General features: G+C 48.1%; 1 protein-coding gene across 7 annotated transcripts in view; it reads right to left on the bottom strand.

Moving 5' to 3' along the window:
• The window catches only part of ZNF536 (zinc finger protein 536), a 490,720-nt gene that overhangs the window by 262,912 nt on the left and 202,432 nt on the right, over positions 1–25,376 (bottom strand). For all 7 annotated transcript variants that reach the window (XM_017873600.1, XM_017873601.1, XM_017873602.1 and 4 more), the window contains exon 3: positions 4,857–7,028. In XM_017873600.1, coding sequence (XP_017729089.1) covers positions 4,857–7,026 — 2,170 coding nt within the window. In that variant the 5' untranslated portion in view covers positions 7,027–7,028. The remainder of the gene's footprint in view (positions 1–4,856; positions 7,029–25,376) is intronic.

The raw sequence follows: 25,376 nt of genomic DNA, 5'->3' as shown, positions 1-25,376 counted from the left end.
TGTATAAAACAATGAAGGAGTCTATCTAAGAGGGCATCACTCACATGCTTGAGCCTGGGCTAAAAATTTTTTAAGTATTATTTATAAATGGGATTATTGTTTTCCAAAGTTCCGCTCTGCAAAGAGATTAGTTGCCACCATGCTCAGGGGGGTCTCCCCAAGTCCTTTTTAATTCCCTGCCTAGAGGTGAAAGGTGGTTGGAATGGAACAGGAGGAAGAAGCCTGCTCCGGTAGTTTTCCTGGAATTGCCTGGAAACTTTTACTTTCTGTTTCCTCTGCTGATAATGACTGTCTTCGGCTCTGCAGCCAGTTCCCCTCTCCCCCCTTCCAGCCCCCTGTTGCTGCAGCCTCCCCGAGCTCCGGTATAAAGTTTGGCTTTTGCAGCAGGAAGCAGCTGGGCCAAGCAACCAGCGAATGATAATGACCTCAGAAATCTGCTGTTCGCTCGGCAACAATAGGGTGCTCAGTCTACTGGAAAATTGTGTTCATCAGCTAACTCTGCTCAGTTACTAATTGACATTGCCAAATATTTTAAGAACAATTGGAATGCACAAGCAAAAAAAAAAAAAATGAAGATCTTAATCCTCAAACTCAAATTTTTTTTCTTTTCTTTTCTTCTTTTAGGTGCCTGGATTTGTTTGTGTATGGAGCAGGCACTGGTTATCGTGAATGGGGCAGGGAGGGGAGCCACATGAGAAAAAGAGGTGGAAAAGAAAGAAAATCTATCATATCACTATACACCCCATGTAAATGCGAGAGCACCCCAGATAAAGGCCTTTGATGCTGTGGTCAATGGGATGGAGACCCAGCATTTCAGGAATGCAGCTCTAACAACAAAAGAAGACCTCGCAAGGCTGTTAGCCCAGCTGACCAAATAATCCTTGTCCATCTCAAAATATTATACCAGAAGTAGTAGGGGTTAACGATATTTTCATCTTTGCATCTCTCCCTGGCTTTCCATTGATCCTGTAACTTAGCCGACTTTATTTAATGAACAGAGGGTCAATGCATTCAATTACCCCCTTCCCACCATCAACACTTCAATTATCCCCACTCCAAAATTACGGGGAATTCGGAAGGTAACTGCCCTGTTGGATATAATGAACAGTATCGTTTCTTAGTACATTAAGTTTTAATTATTCTGAGTGTGATTTCCAAAGCAAAATCTGAAGAAACAGAACTTTGGTCGTTTTCTGACTCACAGCAAAGCTAGGATTCGAGCTCAGCCTTAGAGGAGGTTTTAGAGAAAGATGCAAAGATTAATGCCATAAGAGTGTCTGCATGCAAGCCAGAAATGAGGAGGTATCGAAACAGCCACCCCGCTTTCTAAATGTCATAAAAGAGTAAAATTTATAAGCTGCTGCTTTCCAAATAGTTTCTCTTTGTATTGTACACGGAGGCAGGAATGACATTGACCACGGTGTGAAATTACTGGTAAGTCAAATAAACAACAACACAACAAAAATAAAACAAAGGGGGAAGATGGGGAAGTGATCTGTGTGACTAGTTTTGTCCATTTTCTGCTAGAAAATATGACCTCTCAATTTGTCAAAGGTCCTAGTTTTCGCAGTTGATCTTAAGCTTGGTTCTCAGCAGTTTGGAGAGCCAAAGAACAAACACATTTTCTGGTTCACTGGAATCATTTTCACATGTTCACTGATTCAAACATTCTTTTGCTCACATAACAAACAGCTGCATCCCACATTAGCCTAGCCAGTGACAGTCGCCCATCTCGGCAATAACTGTTTGATTGCAAACTTGACCCCTTCTTCGTCTCGGTCTGAGCAAGACATTTTTAAACAGCCACTCCGTTCCCAATCCTTCTTTGCAAAGAATTACATCAGATAACAAAGGACGTCTCTGCCACTCATTGTAAGCCTTCTTCTAGAGATCTGTTCTAAGAGGCTCTGTAAAAAGGTTTTTTATGATGAATTCAGAACTACTATCATGTTAAGAGCAGCGATTTATAAAGAAGAATTCATTGGTTAAGATCTGAAAAAATAGTTTCTCAGGCCCTACTGACCCAGTTTTCAACAAAAAAAAGAATCAAGTGATGCAAATTAAGTTTTGTGACATTGTTATGCAGTCTGAGAAATTTGTAAAACCGTGTTTTGCAGTTATTTCTTAATAGAAGCCTTAATAAGTACTTCTTTCTTTACTTAAGGGCTTAAAGATTTTTTTTCTCTCTCCTTCACCTTGCAGATTTCTCTTTAACAGGTAATAATAAAATACCCATTGTACCCAGATTTTTATTTAAATGCTTATTTTAATCGCACTTTTATACAAGTCAAACTTGTTGGAAATAAGTGGGAGGACTAACCAGATTTGGTTAAGAGTCCTAAATCCCAGGGAAACCTGAATGCCCCAGACGCACAGCTGATTCGGGTTGCATATTGGTATGACCTCAATTCTCCTACTTAGTCAGAAAATTATGAAAGGGTCTAATTTGAATATGAAGAAAACAAAGAAGTCAACCAGAAATGAAAGAATCAGTATTCACAATTGTAAAATACTTCAATGAGGGGAAATAAAAGTGAGAAGATAACCACAACTCAAGTATAATTCTCTTTTGAGTCATGAGCACGGTTGGTTCTTTTTAAGGAAAATGGGTTTTTTTCAACCGAGCACTGAGAGATGGGCAAGCAACAGAGATGGGAATAGCATGAGGGCTATCACTTGGCCAGAAGGTGAGAAAAACACGGTAAACATGTCATTAATGAAGCTGAACATTTGGTGTCAGAATATTCTGCCGAGAACCTTACATTTCAGGAGGTCTGAGAGAGGGATGGAAATCTGTCAATGTTAACTCCACGTCACTCTAAAACCTTAGGGGAAACAGTTTGCTGTCTGCATCCTGTCCTGTAAAGGTCCCAATTCAAAATCAGAGACGACACATGCCAGAAGAGGACACCTCATCCTAGGAGACCAGAAAGAGTTCCTCCTGACATTGGGACACCTGGCACTTGGCTGCCTCTCGTGTAGGGATTTATGTTTACATGGTGAAAACCTTTCCCTCGAATCTTAGTGTGCTCCTTGTGGCAATTGCTCCAGGTAGTGTGACCTCACGCCTCCATGGCACTCATGCTGCTAGTTAGACACTTCCTAAGCGTCTCATCAATAATAAATCCCAAACAAGTCTAGGACTCCAGGAGTAGACAGTGTGTTTCATGGGTATTTAAGCAGCGGCATTAAGTGCTATCGGAATCTCTGGAATGTGCAGACCAGATTTATGTGTCTTAACAATTCTTTACTGGTTTGTAATAAGCCGGCAGAGTCCCACTTTATTTTAATACTAATTTTGTCCTAGAAGAAGAGTATGACTATAAGAGCAAAGCTAAAACTGGCATCTACTTTATAAGTGCAGCAGTGAATTGCCTCCAAGATCGAAATAGGTATCTAAACCAAGGAGTGAGGGTGGGATCAAGAAAGAAGAAAAAACTTTTTAAAAATGACCCTCAACAGTGTGCTGCTACATCTTTAACAGTGGGCAAGGCAGTGCCTCGAGGTGCCTCAAACTGTCTTTCATTTTCTAGGCTTAATGGCTGATTGCAGAAATCAATGTTGCCATTAGTAACAGGGTATTTGTTATGGCATGATTTCCTCTGTTGTTAGGCTGCAGAATGATTACAGTATTAGCGAGGTGCTTTCTTTATAAAGGGCTAGAGATATAACTTTCAATTTACTACCCATTAGTAAGGGGCTTTGGAAATATGGATGAAGGCAACACCTTACCTGCTGTTAGGTGGTGATTTTAATTTAGCCATTTGAGGCTAGCGTGTTTTTGTTGTTGTTGTTGTTGTTGTTGTTGTTTTGGGTTTTTTTGTTTTTTTTTTTTAACTGGGCCAAGAAGCTTCATCATTTCACAGACAGTTTGATGACAGATTTTCTGCTTTGCTATTTTAGACCCCAAAGCTGTATCGCCCATGTAACACAGTACAATTTAAGACATAACAGTCATGCGTCTGTGTTTCAAATGCTTGTACTTTCCCAAACCATCAGAGGAAAGTGGTGGGGCTCTTTAGGTCACTCAGATCTGGCAGGTGAGCCACGTCGTAATTTTGCAAGGGGCCAGAAGATAGGTTTGACTTAGGGAGGGAGACTGCGGTGCCTACGTAAGAGAATTATGGGACTACGCCAAGCGGGAGAGAAAGACGGTGGAGTTTGGAACTTACACATTCACACCCAGGGATAGAGCAGAATGCCAGCTCCTGAGTTCCAGAGACAAGATGATGGCCGACAGCATCAGGCCACGAAATGGGGTTGGACAATTGCAAGAAAAAGGTATATTATGTCCACTGAAAAATGTACCACCTGGCAGCTTTCTTCTTTCTTTTCTTTTTTGAGACAGTGTCTCACTCTGTCGCTCAGACTGGAGTGCTGTGGTGTGATCTTGGCTCACTGCAGCCTCCGCCTCCCAGGCTCAAGCGATTCTCCTGCCTTAGCCTCCCAAATAGATAGGATTACAGGCATGCACCATCACGCTTGCTTAATTTTTGGACTTTTAGTAGAGATGGGGTTTCTCCATGTTGGCCAGGCTGGCCTCAAAGCCCTGACCTCAAGTGATCCACCCGCCTCAGTGGCCCAAAGTGCTGAGATTACAGGCATGAGCCACCATGCCTTACCTCAAGCTACTTTCTTGGTAGCCAGTGCTCAAGGGAAGGCGTAAGAGGTGAAAGGACTGCCCTTTCCCTCCAGTCAGGGAGGGAAAGAAAGGCATGGCCCAGTGTTCAACCCACCCATGTCCTCGATCAAGACCCACTGGCCTTGGAACTGACTGGAGGCCTGGGAGCAGAACCAGGCAGCCCTGGGCAGGGCTGCTGTGCAAGCTGCTTCTCCCCACTTCCCGGCTAACCTACCTGAGGAGGACGGCGAGGAGGGGTGCGGGCTGTCCTCCTGGGCACTCCCGGTCTGGGAGAGGCCACCTCCGACCCCGCTCTCCTCGGTGATGTTGGAGGAGCCCGGCGTGGTGGAGCGGCTCACCGACTGAGACTCCTGGTCACTACCCGAGCCACGCCGCTCATCCAGGCCCACATGCAGCCCGTCCTCCTCACCCTTGCGGTCCCGCTTGTGGACACGGGAGTGCACGACCACCTGGTGGTAGGTGCGGAACACCCGTCCGCAGTCAGGGCACTCGGTGGGCTTCTCCTTCATGTTCCCAGGACCCTGCAGGTTATACTCGAGCGTCTGGTTCAGCCCGTGTGACAAAAAATCCCGACTGCTTTCTAAAGGGTCGAGCTTAGTTGGCAGGTCTCTCTGGCTGCCCACTTTAGTGCTGTGAACCAAATCAGCAGGCATTTTCTGCTTGGAGCCATCTGCTCCCACTAACACGTACTCCCGCTTCTCCTTATCAAACAGAACCCCGGCGTTTGCCAAAGTGTCTTCGTGGTTGCGCTGCAGCGGATGCTCTTTAGACAAGAAGCCATGTTCCATGGCCATGCCCCTGGCCATGAGCTGCCAAGCCTGGTAGCTGTTCACGGGGTCCATCTCCGCAGCCTTGGCAGCCGCCTGCAGCCGCTCAATGCAGCTGGATTTCAGCGGCGGCACGAGGTTGAGGCATCCCAGGAGGGAGTGCTTGTCCCCCTCCGGGACGCCGTGGGCCATGCTGGAGATGGGAGACAGCAGCTTCCCCAGCGCTTCCTTCTCCTTCATGGGCAGTTCGCCCTTACCATAGAGCTGGCTGGGCTCGCTCAGGCCGGCTTTGTCTGGGGCCATGAAGCCGCTCTGCAGGCAGGAGAGGTACCTGGAGTACAGGTTGGCGTGGGCCTCCTGGGACATGCCGCCCATGGGCACAGGCACCTCAGGGTCGCTGGGGGACTTGTTCTTCACCGACAGCTTGTTGAGGTGGACCTTCATGTGGTTCTTGAGGAACCAGGGCTCCTTGAAGCGCCGGCCGCAGATCTGGCAGCAGTGCTCAAAGGAGTCTTTGTGCTTGCGCATGTGGCCCTTGAGGAACCACGCCTGGCTGAACACCTGGCCGCACACCTCGCAGCGGAATTCGTTGGCCGACTGTTCCCCACCGCCATTGGGCCCCTGGCCCTGGGCCGACTCGGCGGTGATGTGTGCCTTCTCCACGTGGCTGATGAGCTCCTCTTCCTGCGAAGCGGCGAAGTCGCACAGCGTGCACTTGTAGGGCTTGTGCAGGATGCGGATGTGGCGGTCCAGCTCCTCGCGCTTCTTGAATTTGCCCTTGCAGAAGGTACAGCGGAAGCCCGCCGCCGGGGCCACCGCATCCTCTTGCACGCTGGCCGGCTTGGGCGAGGGCACCGGGTGGGCCACGTCGGGCACACTATGGTTGGCGGGCAGGGCCAGGGTGCAGGCGGCCAGCGGGGCCTGCTGGGCGTGCGGCGGCGGCTTCAGGTCGGGCCGGGGCTGCAGCAGGCTGCCCTTCAGCTGCTTGTCCCGCAGGATGGCGCGCTCCTCCAGCTCGTGAAGCAGGCGGTTTTCCTCGCGCACGCGCCCGCGCCCCTTGCCCAGGTTGCCTAGCTTGTGGGTCCGCAGGTGGATCTTGAGGTTCCCCTTCTGCGCCGCCCTGTGGTCGCAGTACGGGCACTTGAAGGGCTTCTCGCCCGTGTGCGTGCGCATGTGCAGGGAGAGGATGCTGTTGAAGCGGAAGCGCTTGCCACAGAGCGGGCACGGGTACTTGCGGTTCTTGCGGGCGTCGTCCTCGATGTCGCTCATCTGGGACATGATACCCAGGTTCTGCCCGTTGAGGAACTGCTGCAGGTCCACCCTCCCGTTGAGGCTGGTGTCCACCTCCCGGCCCAGCTGGTTGGCCAGGAGCGCCATCTGACTGCCCATGGGCTGGCCGCTCATGGGCACGTGGGCTTTCTCCTCCAGGGATGCGGGGGGCTTCTCCTCTGGGTTGGGCCGGGGATGGAGCTCGGGGAAGGCATGGCTGAGCTGGGAGGTGATCTGGTGCAGCTTCTGACTCATGGCATACTGGCCGTTGAGGACGGGGCCGCTCAGGTGGGGCTCAGCTTCCGGCTCCACCGAAGACACTCCAAGGCACAGGCTCGCTTCTTCCATCCCTGAAAAGAGAGGCAGAGTTCAGATCCGTACCAGGTGCGGCTATGGCGCCATGAATCAACAGCATTGACGGGCAGGGAATTTGCATTTCATGCCTTACCTACACATAATCATGCTAAGGAATTCTAGTCAAAAACAATAATAAAAAAATGAATTATTAAATGCCAATTATGCAATATGGCATTGCTCCTCCAATTTGTTTTGGCGACAGATCGTCTTCCTTGTATTTTCTATTTACAGACTGCAATTATTCATTCACCTTTAAATTATTAATGTTTTACCACTTTCAACACCTAATAACAAATCAAGGGTCTACGTGTGAAACTTTTTCTCCGTTGCCCCATTGTCGCACCTGTACCTGTTGGTTCAGTCCAAAGTTTGCCTGAGAGCAGAATGACTTTCCCTATAAGACCAAATAAACCCACTTGGAATTTCTCTTTCCGTTTACTATATTCAATACATTCACCAGTCTGAGATGAAAGAGATCATTTTATGATTTGGCCAAAAAAAAAAAAAAAAAAAAAAAAAACCAGTGGCATGATATTTACTGGTACATAATAAAACAAGATAATGTTTTGGGAAAAAATAAAGTAAAGGACAGGCTTTAGAACAATAAAAGGGATTTTGCTTTAGTCAACAAAAAGTGCAGTAATATCTCATTAAGCTGATTAGTATGCTGCTTAGAAACAGTACTAGGTGCTGTAACACATGATTATAATCATAAAAATCCTTCAGTGTTTGCAAGGAAGCATTAACGAGGTATATTAAATTTTAAGGAGACTGCGAGTAGCGGCTTTGCAAACCTCAGAGATTAAGATTTAACCCTTATGTTACGAAACACTGTTATTTTGTCATTTGGTAACTGTGCCCATCAAAAGAAGTATAAATTATCTCCTGATGGAATCTTAGCAGATTGTTGAAGTTCTTCAAATTTGGGTAAAAGGAAACACCGATACGTTATAATGGGGTTCTTCCCATCCTTCAATGGCAAGATATCCAAAGCAGGGACTTCGATTGGGTTTAAAGAGATCTTTTATAGAACTAGATAAAAACCCATTAAAATCCAGGGGTGATGACATAGGAAGGCTCAACCAAGTTTGAGTGTTTTTAATAACTTTCCCAATATACAATAATGAGTACAAATTGTACCTGCAGTATGTGTTTTGCAGAAAATTAGAACTCAAAGTTGTTTGTTAAACACTATCGTTCAAAGCTGGTCTGCATAATTGTCTTTAATAGTCCTCTCTGCCCCCTCTCCAGCCTGTGCAGAATGGCTAAAACCAGATGGTTCCAGGGAGGGCAGAGGAAACAGCCCTTTCCACATTGGAGCATATGGGGAGCTCAACTTTGCAAGGCAATGAACCCCTGCCTGGGGTCCTTCCATTTCCAGCTATGTCTTCCACCTGAAGGACTCCAAATTTGTTTCCTGCCATTGGAATCATCTTTGCACACACCTCTCCTCTTGCATCCCATTGTTTAGATGTGTTGGGCAGCTAGGTGGTCCAGGAGCTGTGCTTAACCCTAGCCAGGACTGATTTCTGGGCTAAGCGATTAACCAGGGGGACCTGTGGGGACAGAGCTCAACTGTGGAGGAACCACAGGCAGGCTCAGCAGGGTCTGCTGCTTGCTGGGCCTCCCGACAGGAGACTGCGTGGCGTGGGGGGTCTCCAATGGGAGATCTGACTTCCTTGGCAGGAGGAGTAGGGTGGTGAGTCTATCTTGCAAGGGAAGGGAAGAAAGAGCCATGAATGTTTATTTCCAGGCGGCTGAGGGATTACAGTGGTGGTGCTGGGCCAACTGTGTCCACGAATGAAAGATATGCACAACTGTGCAAAGCGTGAAGACACACGTAAAGGTGCATGGGCACTTGCCATAGGAGAAGGCTTCCAGCTTGTCATCTTTCCTTTTGTTTCTGGGGCAGTCTACACTCAAATTTTCTTAAAACACACAGGCCCATTTTGGAGGTTGGTCAGAAAAAAGCTAATATTCCACGGAGGTGGCTGCATTCATTCAACAAACTTACCGAGATCCTTCCATGTGCCAGTCCCTAGCCTTGCCACTGGAGACATGATGGTGGACAAGACCTACCAGCCCCAGAACTCATGACACCCACTATCCAGCAGGGAGGAGCAGGCACAGTGTACAGAGGTTGCTGGAGGCTCCAGGCAGAGACTGGTGGCCCCAGGGCCCTGTCTGGCACCCTCTCTCCACCTTCAAGCCCCATACAGCTGCACTGGCTCCTCTTCTGAGCCAACAGGGATCATGACCCTGAAGCCACACGGGATTGCTCAGAATTCTACCCAACAGCTCCGTGGAAGTTTGGAAAGTCTAAGGCCAACAGGGCTGGCCCACTTCCAAAGGCTACCCAGTTGGCCAGCTCAGAAGACATGAATCCAGGAAGATGGGCTATTTTCAGGTTGCCGCTGATGAGCTGACGCCAATTCAGCAGGAGGGAGAGAAGGCTGAATGTGGAATGTGGCGAGACTGCAAATCAGCTTGGATGAGGGGCATGGTGTTGAAGACCATGTCCCCCAACACCACCACGATTCATACTATGCAAGTAACAGCTCAACTCATCAACTAAGGAATGTGGGAATTTTCAGGTTTGGTTTGAGTATGGAATTCTTTTATTTTGTTCAAATCTATCTATCTATCTATCTATCTATCTGTCTATCTATCTATCTATCTATCTTTCTATCTATCCATCCTGGCCAGAGTTAACAAAGCTTTGTAACCTCTTTAAGTCTTTAAATGCCTTTGCTAGATTGTCAGCTGAGGATAGAATGTTCTAGAACATGCATACTGCCCTGGCTCTTTTAATAGTTGGCTCTGTTCTTATTCATGTGGGTCTGAGCTCACACATCTTTTCTCACAAAAGCCCTCTGTGCCCACCCTGTCTGAGGCTGACACCCCAGCCCCTCTCTGTCCCAACACTTTACTTTCTTCTTTGTAGCATTTACCATGGGGGCAACATTTTGTCATTGATCCTTTTATAGACATGCTTCATTCTCATGAAGGCAGAGGGTATGTCTGTCTTGGTCAAGGATGAAGCCTTGGGTCCTCATGCAGAGCTGGCTTCCCTTAGGTTCGGTATGTCCCAAGTGAATGGATGAATGAGTGAATAGAGACTCACTCTAACCTCAACCTTATGTGACCTAACCTCAGCCTTTGCACAAGTCCAGAGCACCTAAAATCAGTCACGTGCCCTAACCTCAACCTTCCTACAAATCCAAGAGCACCTACAATCAGTCATGTGACCTAACCTCAGCCTCTGCACAAGTCCAAGAGCACCTACAATCAGAATCGGACAGAGTTGGAAGGGTCCCTGGCTACCACTGAGAAGCTGAAGGTTCAGAAACCACCAAGGGAAAGCCACCCCTGGCCGGCCATGGTGGCTCATGTCTGTAATCCCAGCACTTTAGGAGACCGAGGTGGGCGGATCACTTGAAGTCAGGAGTTTGTGATCAGCCTGACCAACATGTTGAAACTTCGTCTCTACTAAAAATACAAAAATTAGCTGGATGTGGTGGTGGGCATCTGTAATCCCAGCTACTTGGGAGGCTGAGGCAGGAGAATCACTGGAACCCGGGAGGCAGAGCTTGCAGTGAGCTGAGATCACACCATTGCACTCCAGCCTGGGCAACAGAGCGAGACTCTGTCTTAAAAAATGAAAAACAGAAAAAAGGAAGAGAAGGGAAGGGGAGGGAAAGGGAGGGGAGGGAAGGGAGTCCACACCCCCAACTTTCCCAGTCTGGGTGTCCATGGTGATCACCCCAGGCTTGGACTACCCCTGATGGCCCAATTGCTGAATACTAGGAGACAAAGCAGTGGTTCCCTTTAGAACTTAACTGACCATCACTGCCCATGGAAGACCCCAGGGTTTCAGAGGAGCTGGCCAGCTCCCCAGGAGACGCTTCCAGGATATTGGTCCCCAGCCCTTGAATAAGCCTGGGAGAAGCCTACACGGAGCCTTACTGGGAAGCAGGACCACGATAGTCAGCTCAGAATCCTCTGTGATTCCTCAAGCAGGTGCAGCTGAGGCCGCTGCAATGGGGCAGTCGTAACTGACGCCTGCTGCTTGACTTAGAGCAAGAAAGGGAAGCACGAGTTCCTGGAAAGAGTATGGGGTAATTGGTGTGCTGTCTCTGCGCCAAAACAGCCGAGGCAGGACAGGCTGGCCCCAGGCCCGGCCTGGGACTCGCAAAACCTGGGTCAGCCCCAATTTCTCCAGCCTTGACACTTCACTCATCCAGAATGCATTTATTCCTTACCTTAGCCATTCAGTCAGTATTTCCCAGGGGCCTTCCATGTACCTGCCCTCAAGGGCCTGTGGATCTAAGAGGCCAGTGTCAGTGAGTGTCCACAAGTAACAGGGGAGCAGTGAAAGGTCCCTTTGAGGTTGAATGCAAAGCTGAAGAAAAGAGAAACCATCTCAGCTTTGGTGTCTGACGGTGTGTGTGTGTTTCTGTGTGTAAGTACATTAAGTATGTCTGTGTTGAAGGAAGGGTGAGGAGTCCCTACCTGGTAGCCCTCTAGAAATGTATACAAATGCCTATACTGGGAAACTAAGGCATCATGAATCCTACTGTTAAAGGATTGAATCCAACTGCAGACATAAGAGCTCACGGGCCTAGAGGAAGTGGAGTTGCCTGCGAACGAGATGATCTGTTGGAAGGGGCCGGATGCAATGGCTCACACATGTAATCCCAGCACTTTGGGAGGCTGAGCCCCAGGAGTTTGAGGCCAGCCTAAGCCACGTGGCAAAGCCCCATCTCTACTAAAAATATAAAATAATTAGCCAGGCTTGGCGGTGCATCCCTGTAGTCCCAACTACTTGGGAGGCTGAGGTGGGAGGATCACTTGAGCCTGGGGAAGTCAAGGCTGCAGTGAGCGATGATCCGTACCACTGCACTTCAGCCTGGGCAATGGGAATGAGACCTTGTCTCAAAAAATAAAAATAATTTAAAAGATAATTTTTTAAATTTTCAAAAAAGACCTGATGGAAGGTCTTATTACCCCTTTCCCCAGCCCACCACGGAGTAAGCCTTCCATTTCAGACCATGCTGCTCCCTGACAGGCCCCATAGGGAATATCCCTGGAGGGGCCTCCTGCCACAGCACACCCCCGACCCTGCTGCCAGAGCACTTTAGCCTACACTCCCCACTGACCCTTCACTCAGCACTGCGTGACCCAGGAGCTGCAGCCACAGATTATTCACTTGGACTGATGTCCAGAAGAGGTTTTTCTAGATGTTTCTAGGATTTTTTTTTTATAGTTTCACAACTTATGTTTAAGTCTTTAATCCATGTTGAGCTAATCTCAGTACTGGGTATACATGGACATAAAGATGGAGACAATAGACCCTGGGGACTCCAAAAGTGGGGAGGGAGACCGGGGAGGGAGGGTTGATAAAATTGCCTATAGGGTACAATGTTTGCTATTTGGGCAATGGGTGCACTAGAGGCCCAATCCCCAGCATTATGCAATATACCCATGTAACTTAACAAACATGCACATGTACCCCCGAATCAAAATTTTAAAAACGGAAGCCAGGGGCCAGCAGAGGGCAGGCCATGATCCTGGGCTTAAGGCAATTGGGCAGCCAGGATTTTGGATAACCTCTGCGAGAACTCATGGAATCAGTTCACCTGGGCAGGAAAACCCTTAGCACAATTAAAAGCAAGCAAACAAACTACTAAACAGTGAGAACAGTTTGCCCCAGCCTTCAGTTCATTGCCCCAGCCTGAAACTTATAAGGAAGAGGATCAATAAACCCTGGTTGATTGACGGAAGGAACCAATGAATACATAATTTACCTAACTCTGCAAGGGCAGCCAAATGTCCTTACCGAGGCTGGACAGTTAAAGGCCACTGTAAACTCTTGTGTCTGCAGCATCATCTCCCCAACGCAGAAACATGGCAACATCCCCCCCAGCCCCGATCTTTTCTGAGCACAGAGTCATGGGGTACCTTGGGGACTCAACTAGACAGCCAATATTGATGAAGAACTAAGCTAGGCTCTTGGTGGCCATGGGATTCTTCATCACAATGTGGGAACTCCTGGGCTGCACCTCTAAACACAGGCAGGGGCCCCAGGTGAAGGCTTCCAAACATTACAGGTTTTCTTCTTGAGCAATGCAATTTCACACTCAGCAAATGAACCCCACCATTGGGTACACAGATTATCAAAATACATTCTGTCTCATCACTGCCATCATTGCAGGTACTGTGAGCCATTCAGCTGCCTTTGATGGTGCTAATGGTTATTTTGATTTTGCATTTCTGCCTTCAAGACTATTTCCTGTGATATCAATGACAAAAGTTTTCACTTAACTCTTCCAATAGAGAATCTAATTGTATCTTTCACTCAAAATGAAATTTAAAACTATCAGGACACCAGAAATGCCAGCTGCTACGAGTCTAAATAAATTTTACACAAAAACACAGTTTCATTTTGCTAGCACAGAAAAAAAAGTAATCTTATGAATAGTCCAAAAAAATATAGATCTTGCCAGTAAGTTGTATGAAAGAGCTTTTTCCTTATACCACGAAAAAGAATCGTTGGAAAATAAAATGCTTTCAAAATAACCATTTGCACTGGATTTTAAAAAATCAAGTATTGTTGTCTAGCCAAGCACAACTAAATATACTCCCTTTTTCATCGATGTGGGTGAAACTGCTACCTCAGAAGCCTTGCAGGAGTCCCTGACCTCCAAGCTGCTCTGCAGGGTCTAGGACTCGGGTTCACAGCAAGGGGGGTTCCAAACACCACTGTGGATTTTACTCAAAATCGTCTCATAACATGCACTTCTAGTAGTAGGCAGACCCCATTGCTGGAGGCTCACGTGACCCTCAGTCTGTCCCTGAAGCCCACCTTGCTTTCTTATGCTGAGGGTAAACAGTAATTAAGACAATTTCACCTAGAATACCATGGCTTCTTATTAAATACTATTTTTCCAATTGTTGTAGCTCAAACTGTTTAACTAAGGTTGTTATAAGCATAATACACTCCTGTTCTGAAATACAGAACACCAGACTACTGAACCTTTTCAGGGTCATTAAACAGCTGTAAACATTATTACAAAAATAAACCAGAGATTTCATGCTTACATTTTGGCCTAGAGCTTGCTATGCTGAGCAAGTGCATTTTTTTTTTTCATCTCTTACAATCAACGCTGGTGACATTTGGGCATCCAAACAAATTACATCACAAACATTACCGGGGTGGGCAGGATACTGAGTGGTTTATTTGCCAGATGATTAATAGATGAACAGGAGGGCAGCGCGGGTGACCTGTTCCATTTTGACTGATGTGTAGACAATGCCATGAGACAGGGCCAGAAACAGTTAAATCCTTGCTGAATTTATGAACAAAAACACCATACTCAAATCAGGCTGTGGAGAATGACAACTGTGTAACCAACAGAGTCAAGCTGCAGACTGTAGTGAAATTCCCAAGTGTCCCCTTGGGGATGGAACATTGGCCAAAGTCAAGGCCCTCACTGCCTTGAGTAGTGAGCAGGATTTGGCCGGTCTGGCTTAGTATGTGGTCCCACAGAGCCCTAGGCAGCTTCCATGCTGGTGGGACAAGAGTTGGAGAATTTGGGAAAAGAATTTGAGTGTCTTCTCCCTAGAAACTTTGGATGACTTCAAAATTCTCAAAGACGTGACCATTTTTGGTTTGGGTTTGGTGAAAAAAAAAAATTCTCAAAGGCAAAGAGCTTTCATCACTGTGGCTTTTGGAGTCTCTGCTGAAACTGCAGCCCAGAAATGAATACAGATAATGAGCACAACAACATCAGATGGAAAAGAAAAATGGCCACAAAGGGGTTCTCCTGTCATCTTCTCAGAGTAGAGAAGACTTCTGGTCTGGATCTCTGGGTCACTTCCTGCCCATAACACACAAAGCCAGGCAAGTAGGTGCTGGGGATGGAATGAAGAAAAGTTCACATGGGGTAGTTGTTAAGACTATGGACTGTCCTCTCAATAAAAAGCAACAATCCTCAGCAGCAGCAGCAGCAAGAGCATCACCATCATCACCATCACCATCACCATCACCATTATCAGCATCATCATCACTATCATCATAATCATCACCATCATCATCATCAGCAGCAGCAGCAGCAGCATCACCACCATCATCACCAACATCACCAGCATCACCAGCATCATGATCATCATCACCATCAACAGCATCATCATCACACCATCACCATCATCATCACCACCATCACCAGAATCAGCATCACCACCATCACCATTATCATCACCATCAACAGCATCATCATGCCATCACCATCATCACCACCATCACCAGTATCAGCATCACCACCATCACCATTATCATCACCATCATCATCACCATCATTACCACCATTATCACCATCATCACCACTATCACCACCATCACCATCACCAGCATCACCATCATCATTAGCACCATCATCAGCATCAGCATCACCACCATCACCATCATCACCACCAGCATCATCACCATCATTATCACCATCATCAGCATCACCACCACCATCATCACCATCATCATCATCATTACCATCACCACCATCACCACCATCATCACCATCACCATCATCATCACCACCATCACCATCATCATCATTATCACCAAAATCACCACCATCATCACTATCATGGCCACCACCATCACTATGTACATTAACAGGATCCTCATCTTCATCATCTTCCTACTCCTCATCAAAATACCACCTGCCAACACTACTAGGTACATCACAATCATTATCTCATGTCAGCCTTATACAACCTTAGATGATTGGTCCTATGTTATTGTATTGGAATTGTATTGTATTGGAATACCAATACAAAAGATGAGGAAACAGTGGCTCAGAAAGTTAAGTCATGCAGACATGCTAGTGGCCAGGCTGGCTTTTTGCAACACATTTATTCTTGTTGGGCTGGATAACGACAGTCAGAAGCCAGCTCAGTCATTTGGGAAGTGCCTGGAAAGAAGGAAGCCACAGCCATGGGCAGGCTCTGAGGAGGCCAAGGAACAGAGGATGCACAAAGACATGGGCCAAGCAGTGAAAATATGAGGGGCAGACATGGCAGGCACTACAGATGGAGAAATTTAGCAGGTCTGTTACTCACTGACTGGTAGACCAGAGGGTCACCCCCCAAAAAATTATCTTTAGACTCTTCTGTTTTCTTAATATCTAGAAGGGCTGATACATTATTCCACATTCTCCTGTAGAATCAGGTGGCTTATTCCTCCAACTAGACTGGAGTAATGGAAAGAGAATGACACCTGAAGTTCCACTGACGTGAATCCAATTGCCTGCTCTCCCACTAGCATCAGTGTGACCTTGGTTCCCTGCCAGAGCCTCAGTTTCTTTTTCTCTCTAAAAGACTGATAGGCTGTCCTATTCACCAAGGGATTTTGAGAGGGCACAGGGGGTTGTGGGAGAGAAAATGAGGCATTTTCTACCTGTGCAGTAACGCTTCTTAGATGCTGACCACAGCAGTTAGCATAGCTTTTAGATCCAGAAGCCCCCTTATCTGGTAGCAGAGGACATGCTGAGAGGGGAAGGACATGACTAAGGCATGTAAAGGTGGTTAATAAAAATGCTCCTGTTGGCCAGTCATGGTAGCTCATGGCTGTAATCACAGCACTTTGTGAGGCCAAGGGGTCAGATCACCTGAGGTCGGGAGTTCGAGACCAGCCTGACCAACATGGAGTAACTTCATCTCTACTAAAAACACAAAATTAGCCAGGTGGGGTGGCACATGCCTGTAATCCCAGCTACTCAGGAGGCTGAAGCAGGAGTATCTCTTGAACCCAGGAGGCGGAGGTTGCGGTGAACAGAGATCGCGCCATTGGACTCCAGCCTGAGCAACAAGAGTGAACTCCATCTCAAACAAACAAACAAACAAACAAACAAAACACTCCTGTTGTCAGTCTTATCCGAGAATCTATATAGCGGGAGTGGCATCTTTTGATAACATTTTGTAATGCCTACGTGTGGCAAGATATGGGTACATCTAGAGATCTACAAGCAAGACCAGGCCCTTGCCTTTAAAAGCTGACTCAGGGAGGGAAGCATGGATGGACTCATGAAGCTTGGGTCACCTGCTGAATTGGAGAGAGTTTCAGCATGCTGGTCACAGTGGAATGGAAGTGCAGAAGAGAGAAAGGAAGGAAGGTGGTGGTGGAGACAGGCCTTGGCCAAGCCTTGAGGGGGTCACCAGGTAGAGAGGAGGAGTAGGCCACATGTGCCTGAGAGACCAGCATGTACAAAATGTATACGGAGCTTGGAATGCTCTGGGGACAGAGAGGAGATAGGGCAGAGGCATGGGCTGGTGCAGACTTGAAAGCCAATCTTAGTGGAATGGAGTTTATATTGGGGCAAAAGAGCAGCTTAAGAAGCTCTTAATAGAGGAGGAATGTAACATGCATGCCTCACATTGCCAGGGAGAGCCTCACCCGTCCTTCTACCAGGTTCCTATAAGAAAGATGCCAACGGCTGAGGTCCTAAGACTATCCAGTCAGTCCCACAGAGCCTCCGTTAGGGCAGCCACCAACTATAGGGGTGACATGGTCATGTCTCCAGAAAACTTACAAGAGAACAGCTTCAAAACTGTACATACCTTCTGTCTATGCACAGCTAGAAAAGGCAATATTCTATCCAATGTGAGTCAGAGAAGATGGTAAACCAGTAAAGGATGAAAATAAACTCCTGGACCACAAACCAAACATCGGAAGGTCAAAGCTCTTGCGGTGGTGAGGGCTCCCCGTGCATGAGAAAGAAGAGCATAGAGTTTGGAAAAAGGTGTTAGTCTCCCCTTGCCTTCTTTTTAATGGTGAAAAAGTAGAAGGAGAAACTTTCCCCACATCTCCCAGCTTCATCCTGGCTTCACGTGCTCCAGGAAGCCTTCCTGGATTTGACCCGGGCTGGAGGGGATCCTGCTTCCTCAGAATGGAAGCTTGGTGAGAGTAGGTGGGTTACCAGCCTCCTGTCTGTAGCTTATAGAGAATCCCAACCTATGGAAAGTCTTCCAACCCCCCTGGTCCTCTAAGCTTATGCAGGAGAGGGGAGGTCGCCCAGGGTGTCACATCCATGGACTGCAGTTTGGGAATGGTAACTCAGCCCTCACACCCCACATCTAGGCCATGAAGCAGGGCTCCCATTTCACCCAGATGGGATGATTTGGGGAGGAGATAGCCCTCTAATTATCTGTAATGGATTTTTATCTGAACTGTGTCCACCTCATCAAGGAAAGCAACAAGAACTCTCTCTCTCTCTCTCTCTCTCTCTCTCTGAGTGTGTGTGTGTGTGTGTGTGTGTATGCTTTTAATGAATGATATATCTTTAACATAATAACGCAAAACTGAAAAAGATACCAGCAGTTGTCAGGAGTGTATTGATTACTCTCCTCTCGCTGGTTTTCTTGCTCCCTTTTTAAAGCAGACTTGGTCATGGCAGGAAGTTAGATATTTAATCCCCTATTAACCCGCCTTGGCTCTCTTCACCAGCCCCAGCGCACAGCCCCTGCCCTGGGAACCAGAGGCCCTGGCCTCCGCAGGACCCCTCCCTGGTGCAGCAGCAGCCAGGGAATAGACATCAGGCTACACCTCCCCGCTCCTTTACCCCTGATTAAAGCCGTTTACATTTAAGCACTTGTGGACTATGATATCATGTCGAACAGTTTATTTTCATTTCACAGAGGCCTCAGATTTGATTTGGTGCAAAACTAAATATAATGTAAAATGCACATATGCAAGAGTGATCAAAGGGGGCTTGATTCTGAAATATTTATAGAAGTCATCCCAGGGAGATTCGTCCACAGGGGCACCTGTCGAAGACATAAGCTCAGATACACATCATCCGGTAAGTACGCATGATCATTACTGAGCAGAAAACCCAGGCACTCCATCGGGTCCCCTGCTGCCTCAATTTCTGTGCTGAGGCTAACAGATGGAGGCTGGCCAGGGCTGGGCTAGGCCCTCGGTCCTCTTTGGCCTTGAGGTCCCCAGTTTAGCATCCCTAGCTCCTGCATAGGTCACCAGACTGGCCTGGCCTCTGTTGGGCTGGCCTCCTGGGAGAGGAGGGACGACTGACTCACGGCCACCTCAACGCAGGTTCTGGGGGAGCCGGCTGCAGGTGGCCCAGCTCATGGAACCAGGGCTGCTAGGGGCTGCTGTCTCAGATGTGGGGGTGTTGCTGCCATAGATGGATTCCAGGGACAAAGACCAATTTCGAACCATGATCAGGAAAGAAGGGGGAGTAAAGTGTGACCTGAGGATGGAGAACCCTCCAGTTCATCTTGCTTCAACCTATTAGTGTTTTGAAAAAGGACTCCCATGGGTAGGAGAGGTGGCTCATACCTATAATCCCAGCTCTTTGAGAGGCCAAGGCAGGTGGATCACTTGAGGTTAGGAGTTTGAGACCAGCCTGGCCAATATGGTGAAACCCCATTTCTACTGAAAATACAAAAAATTATCCAGGCATGGTGGCACGTGCCTGTAGTCCCAGCTACTCAGGAGGCTGAGGCAAGAGAATCGCTTGAACTGGGGAGGTGGAGATTGCAGTGAGCTGAGATTGCACTGCTGCACCCTAGCCTGGGTGACAGAAAAAGACTCCATCTAAAAAAAAGCGGGGGGAGAGAGAAAGAAAAGAAAGAAAAAGGACTCCATTTTCTCAGGAAGCAGAGAGGGGCAACTTGGAATCCTTTTGTGCATATCATTTCCCCTGTTGGGAACATCCTCTCTGCAATCCCTCCTTGCCCTTGTGCCTAGTAATCTTGAGAGAAATTAAATACCACTTCTTCCAGGAAGCCCTCCTTGATGTGTCAAGTCTCTTCCTGATCTCAGTTCACTTCACCCCAAGATCTAGATCCTTGCATAGTGTCGGGAAGAAGACGGTCAACTGGAACCAAATAGGATGCCCTCAGGGGCAGCTAAGGCATCCTCTCTGTGATGATGACACATCCACCAGGACAACATTCCCAAGTGCCTAGAGCAGAGCCTCACACTAGCAGGTGCTCAAGAAGCGCTGACTGAATGAATGACTCCTCTCCCCAGCCCAGGTGCACTGACCTCCTCTCCCAGCCAGCCCCAGGGCCAGGATCCAAGACAACTGGCCTCCCCACCATACATCAGTGGGCCTGGATCCTCCCTTTGTAGCTTCCCCCACCCCCTTAAACCACACCTGCATGGTCATCCAGGTAGCCATGTGGCCTCAGGTGTCCTGGCCCCTCTCTGAATCATGGCTTCCAGTGTGTTAGACAAGGAGGCTGGCCAGGCTGGACCCTGAACTCAGCCCCTCCGTCTGTCCCCCTGTGGGTGCCTCTGAGGCCCACCTGACAGGGAAGGACCCTGTAGCCAAACCCTGATCTTGAACCATCACCAATTTGCCATTGGATTTCGCTGATGCTGAACACAGGGATATATTCTAAAATTAAGCAATTAATGTTTCTCTCCGCATAAGGGAGAAAATGCCATTCATGGGCTGGTCCAGGACCCTCAGTGCACCATCCATCTGATGTTGGACACGCTGTACTTTCTCACCAGGGAATTGACATCAACGTCTTCCCCTACCCCCACCTCCAGGTGCCAGAAGTTATGTCCTAAGGAGAAGCCTTCAGAGAACCCCAAGGCAGTCTGTAACTGCAGTATCTTGGCATGGAAGTATCACCTACCCAAGCTGCAAGCAGCATTCAGCAGCCACTGTGGTCCCCGCAGGGCAGCCACTGCTACTCTCTGGGCTCCTGGAGGAGTCTCTTTACTTGGACTCTGGGTAACAAAGGAAAACTTGCTGCTGCTTCAAGAAGGTGTATAGTATCTTACTCTAAAAGAACTGAGCTCCGAGGGGTACCTTGTCAGCTCTATGCATGTGCTGCAGTGGCAATGCTAAGGTACCTGGGAAGATGAGTGAGGTCACTGCTAGGAAGTACTTGAAGCAGCGTCTGCACAGAGCAGGTGCTCTGCAAAGGCTGCGTCTGCTCCTGCCTCTCCTCCTCCTTCCTCTGTCACTATCTGCATGTTGACACGGCCTCTATCAGGCCTGCAATCACCCTCAGTCCTGCTCACAGTCACCTGTTCCAACGCCACATGGAAGTCTGGCACTCACAGGCATATGTGGTAGGCAAGGAGTTAATAACTTTACCTTTTGTATTTTTAAGAGCACTTGCAGTTAACAAGGAAAAGTCAAACACCCCTATTAGAAACCTGGACAAAAGGCATGTGAGCAGGGAACTCACAGAAGAAACAAAATTTGGTTCGTGACCACAAAAATGTCACTCCTAACCAGAAAGCAAGAAGACTCAAATCAAAACAATAGCAAGGTTCCATTTTTAAATAATTATATTACAGATTGAACCTGGACTTTGTGAGAACCCTAAACTTCCTCCATCGTCTCGAGGCACACCCAAGGTGGAACCAGGAAGGAGGTCAAGTGGCCTTGTTTCAACTGTAACTTCCCGTCTAAAGTCAGAAGCCCAGAGCCATTATACAGGATGCTTGAACACCACTGCCTGTCACTTTGAGGAAGCCAGGCTAGGACGCTGGGCATTCTGGAAAGCTAGTAGGAATAGAAAAGGGCCTCATGCTAGAAGACCCAGGTGTGTGCTTTCTACATGACCCCAAGAATCCTAGTAAAACCCATCCAGCAGTCCTGCCAAGAAAGCCAACAGGGCGGGATACGTGTAGAATCAACCAACAAGCTCACGTTGACTACGGGTGGTACTCCAAGCCCGATGTCAGGCTTTTTCCACTTGCTGTCCCCTACACCCATGAGATAATTCCATTTAAGTGTAAAGATCAAAGATCAAAACTCTCTGTTTTTCCTATGGGCAAACGACCCAGATTCATGCCGAAGGCTTCCACCAAAGGGCCACCGCTGCATCCTACCTTATCTCTCTTCCCATCACTCTTCCCCACATTCTCCTCAACTACTTGTCAAGCACCTCTGCATCCCATGAATGAGAGTTGTCTACACCTTCTGTACTTGCACAGAGATGTTCCTTGAGGAAAGGGACAATGGCACAGAGGATGGCAGAGCAAGAGAAACATCTGAGATCATCTAGCTCCTAGACGCTTGGTCTGATGTGCCCATTTTACACATAGGTACATGGAGGCCAGATGGTAGGGGATGACTCACCTATGGTTACACAGCAAGTTAGTGGATATGCATCTGTGTCTTACTTTTCTTGGTTACTTCACTCAAAAATTTAGTAGGTGTCAGACGGATGTTGGATGGATGGATGGATGGATGGATGAGCAGATAGATAAATGAGTGGGTGGACTAAAGAAGAAATAATGCACACAGACAAAGAGATACATAATCCCACCAACAAATTGTTGAATACCCTCACCTCTACCCTCTAAGCTGTCAGACAGAGGTTCAGAAGCTATGAAAGACTTTCAAAATATATTTTCCCCCTGCCAGACCCCATGCTCACCTCTCAGACAATATGAAATCAGACTCATTGATTACACCATGTCCTGTGTATAGGAACCAACCTTGGGGTCCTTAAAATCAGGAAGTATGTCTCACTGTTGGCCTCCCCAGGCCCCTGCAACCCAGGGCATGGCATGGGTGCTCATTAAATAGCTTCAGATATTTACATTTCTGCCACCCTCAGGGATATGAAGTCCCCTTGGAAGCACCTGAAGGGTGGTCAGAGGCTGCAGCCAGTGCACTCAGGACCGAGGACATTCAGGGTAAAGATTCGCCTAAGACTTTCCTGATAAAGAAAGCAAGAAGAACAAAGATGGAATAAGGACCAAAGACCTCCCCCCATATAAAAACGCACTTCAGGAGGCAGGAGAAAGCGTTTCCATGCACTCCTTCATGTGTTTGATTTGCATCAAATTACATCAGGTTGATGTGATGTAACATGACATCCCCCCACCATGAAATGCATAAATCAAGGCACCCCATAAATTTAAAGGAATAGAGCTCTTTTCCAGAAGTGGCTAATTACTCATAAACAGCAGATATTTTATTGCTGTTAAAGTCAGTAGCAGGTTTTTAATGGCCAGAGCATTTTGTAACTCAAGCTTTTCATAACGCAGGCCTGGGGAAGCCAAGCGTTACCTGTTTGTGGCTCCTCAGGGGTTGCAGAGATCCTGCCAAGGTAGGCCACCTCTGGGGAGGCTCCCACAGCCATGTCCGGCCGGGGTGTGCTACCAGCCCCAATCCACCGCTGCTCTGTTGGGAGGGGAACCCTGAAAATGCCACTCCATGCTCAGGGTTCCTAGTAGGGTCTGGGACTTCCTGCACCCTTGCTCACACCTATTAATCAGGTCCAGACTCCACAGCCAACTACAGATGCCTGCATGGACACCCACATCCTTGCATCCACGCCCACCACAGTCCCTGCATGGGAGAACCCCTCTTCCTACTCAGTCCTGCAGCTTGGGTGAGACGTAGCCAGCTCCCTGCCTCTGATTATAAAATCAGTTTGAGCCATTCAGAATGTTCCATTCCCCAGCCTCGGTAATTGGTTCAAAGATCATCACATGATTCCAGGCCAACGAGAGTGATAACTAGGGCTTGTCAGGGAGCTACAAGGATGGTTCAGACACTCTCAGTGAGATCTGGAGCTGTGGCAGCTGTGTTGCTACCAAGAAGAGTCTAAGCGGCTGGCAGTGGAGTTATGCAGCATTAGGGGACAAGGCCAGTGCTGAGGAGGTAAAGGAGAGAGATCAGATGCTTGGTGACATTTGAGCTCCTGGATCACGTAGCACCTGAGGCTGAACCACTTACATACTTTGCACTGACATGAGTCAATACAGGTCTCCTGGTGGTTTAAGTTGGTTTGGGTTAAATTTTCAATCACTGGAAACCAAAGGAATCCTGCTGATAAACAAATATGCCCTCCCTTTCAGACACCCCCTGGGTCCCTTGGTTACTCCTCTGCCCTTCCAGCCTTCTCCTTGACCATGATCACACTAAAGCACTCCCATCTTTGTTTGTTTGTTTGTTTGTTTTCAATGTGTTTTTGGGGAACAGGTGATGTTTGGTAACATAAATAAGTTATTTAAGAGGTGAACTGTGAGATTTTGGTGCACCCATCACCAGAACAGTGCACACTGTACCCAATGTGTTCTCTTTTGTCCCTCACCCCCCTCCTACTCTTTCCCTCGAGTTCCCAAAGTCCATTGTGTCCTTCTTATGCCTTTGCATCCTCACCATCTTTGTTTTCTTCTACCGAACTCATCTAAATCTTGACCATCCTAAGCCCAGAAGGCTCCACCCACACCCCCAGGGTCATGAGCCATGCGCCGTCTTGGGCTCTTCCAGAAGCGTTGGGTGGGAAGCAGAAGGTGGCAGGCAGAGCCTTCTCCTGTGTGCCCTGGACAGAATGGGCACTCCACCATGGGCACCAAGCATGCATTTCTCACCCTGCCCAGCTGCCTCCTAGCCATTTGCCCAGGGGTCTGAAATCCCACCGATGGGTCTTTCCCCAGGGCTTTCCTTGTCTGTGTCAAGGAGAAGTGATTTTATCTATGTTATGCATGATGTTCCAGAGTTTTCTGGAAGGAAGGCCATGTGGATTTAATAAGCTCCCTCTCAGCAGAGAGCCTTGCACACCCTATTATTTTTTTTGCATCCATCCTCCCCTCCCCATCCCCTCCTTGGGTAACTTCTCTGATCTACAGCCAAATGTCCCTGTCCCAGGCATGTCTCTCGGCCTCCCTAGAACCCAGAGATGCCCCTGTTACCCACGTTCAGATCCCTGTGTGCTCAGCAGACTGTGTTACCTGTGCTCAGTAAAGAAGCCAGCCTGCTGTCCACGACAGGGGAGCCCCAGGGTGTTTGATGTTGCACAGGTTTGAGGTTCATTCCCTGTGCTCCCTCAGTTAGCCCTGCCCTGGAGGGAGGGATTCCTGGCCTCCTTTTTATTGCACAGTGAGCGTTATAAAGCTCAGAGGCCCAGAGTGACCAGGCACCCACCTAGTGCTCCTGCTCCAAGTCCAAGCACCCCTGCAGCCCATCGTGTGTGTGCCTCAGAAAGTGCAGGAAGTGTAAGGGTATCTGGAGCTGGGAACAGGGCACCCAGAGCAGGTGGAGAATTAAAGAGAGAAAGAAAATGAGCTATGGCCAGGTCCTGTGGCCTAGAAACAAAGTGTCCCTGGGCCAGCATCAGCTGAGCTTCAGGGTGGCCACCCTCGCATACTCACAGCAAGCAGGGCCAGCCCAGGCCCCCAGCAAAGGGCCTGGGATGGTAGGTGCAGAGGGCACTGCCCAGACCCTGGGAAACTTGCCCCATGTCTTTTTTTCCAGACACCATGCTTGGCCCTGGCAGGGAGCCTGGGACTGCCTGTGTCTGACCCCCTGAAATCCCCATCATGTTACTATTTATCCACC

This window comes from Rhinopithecus bieti, unplaced genomic scaffold (assembly GCF_001698545.2).
Source record: "Rhinopithecus bieti isolate Rb0 unplaced genomic scaffold, ASM169854v2 scaffold_7509, whole genome shotgun sequence".
NCBI lineage: Eukaryota > Metazoa > Chordata > Mammalia > Primates > Cercopithecidae > Rhinopithecus > Rhinopithecus bieti.
This window is presented reverse-complemented; position numbering and strand designations above follow the sequence as displayed.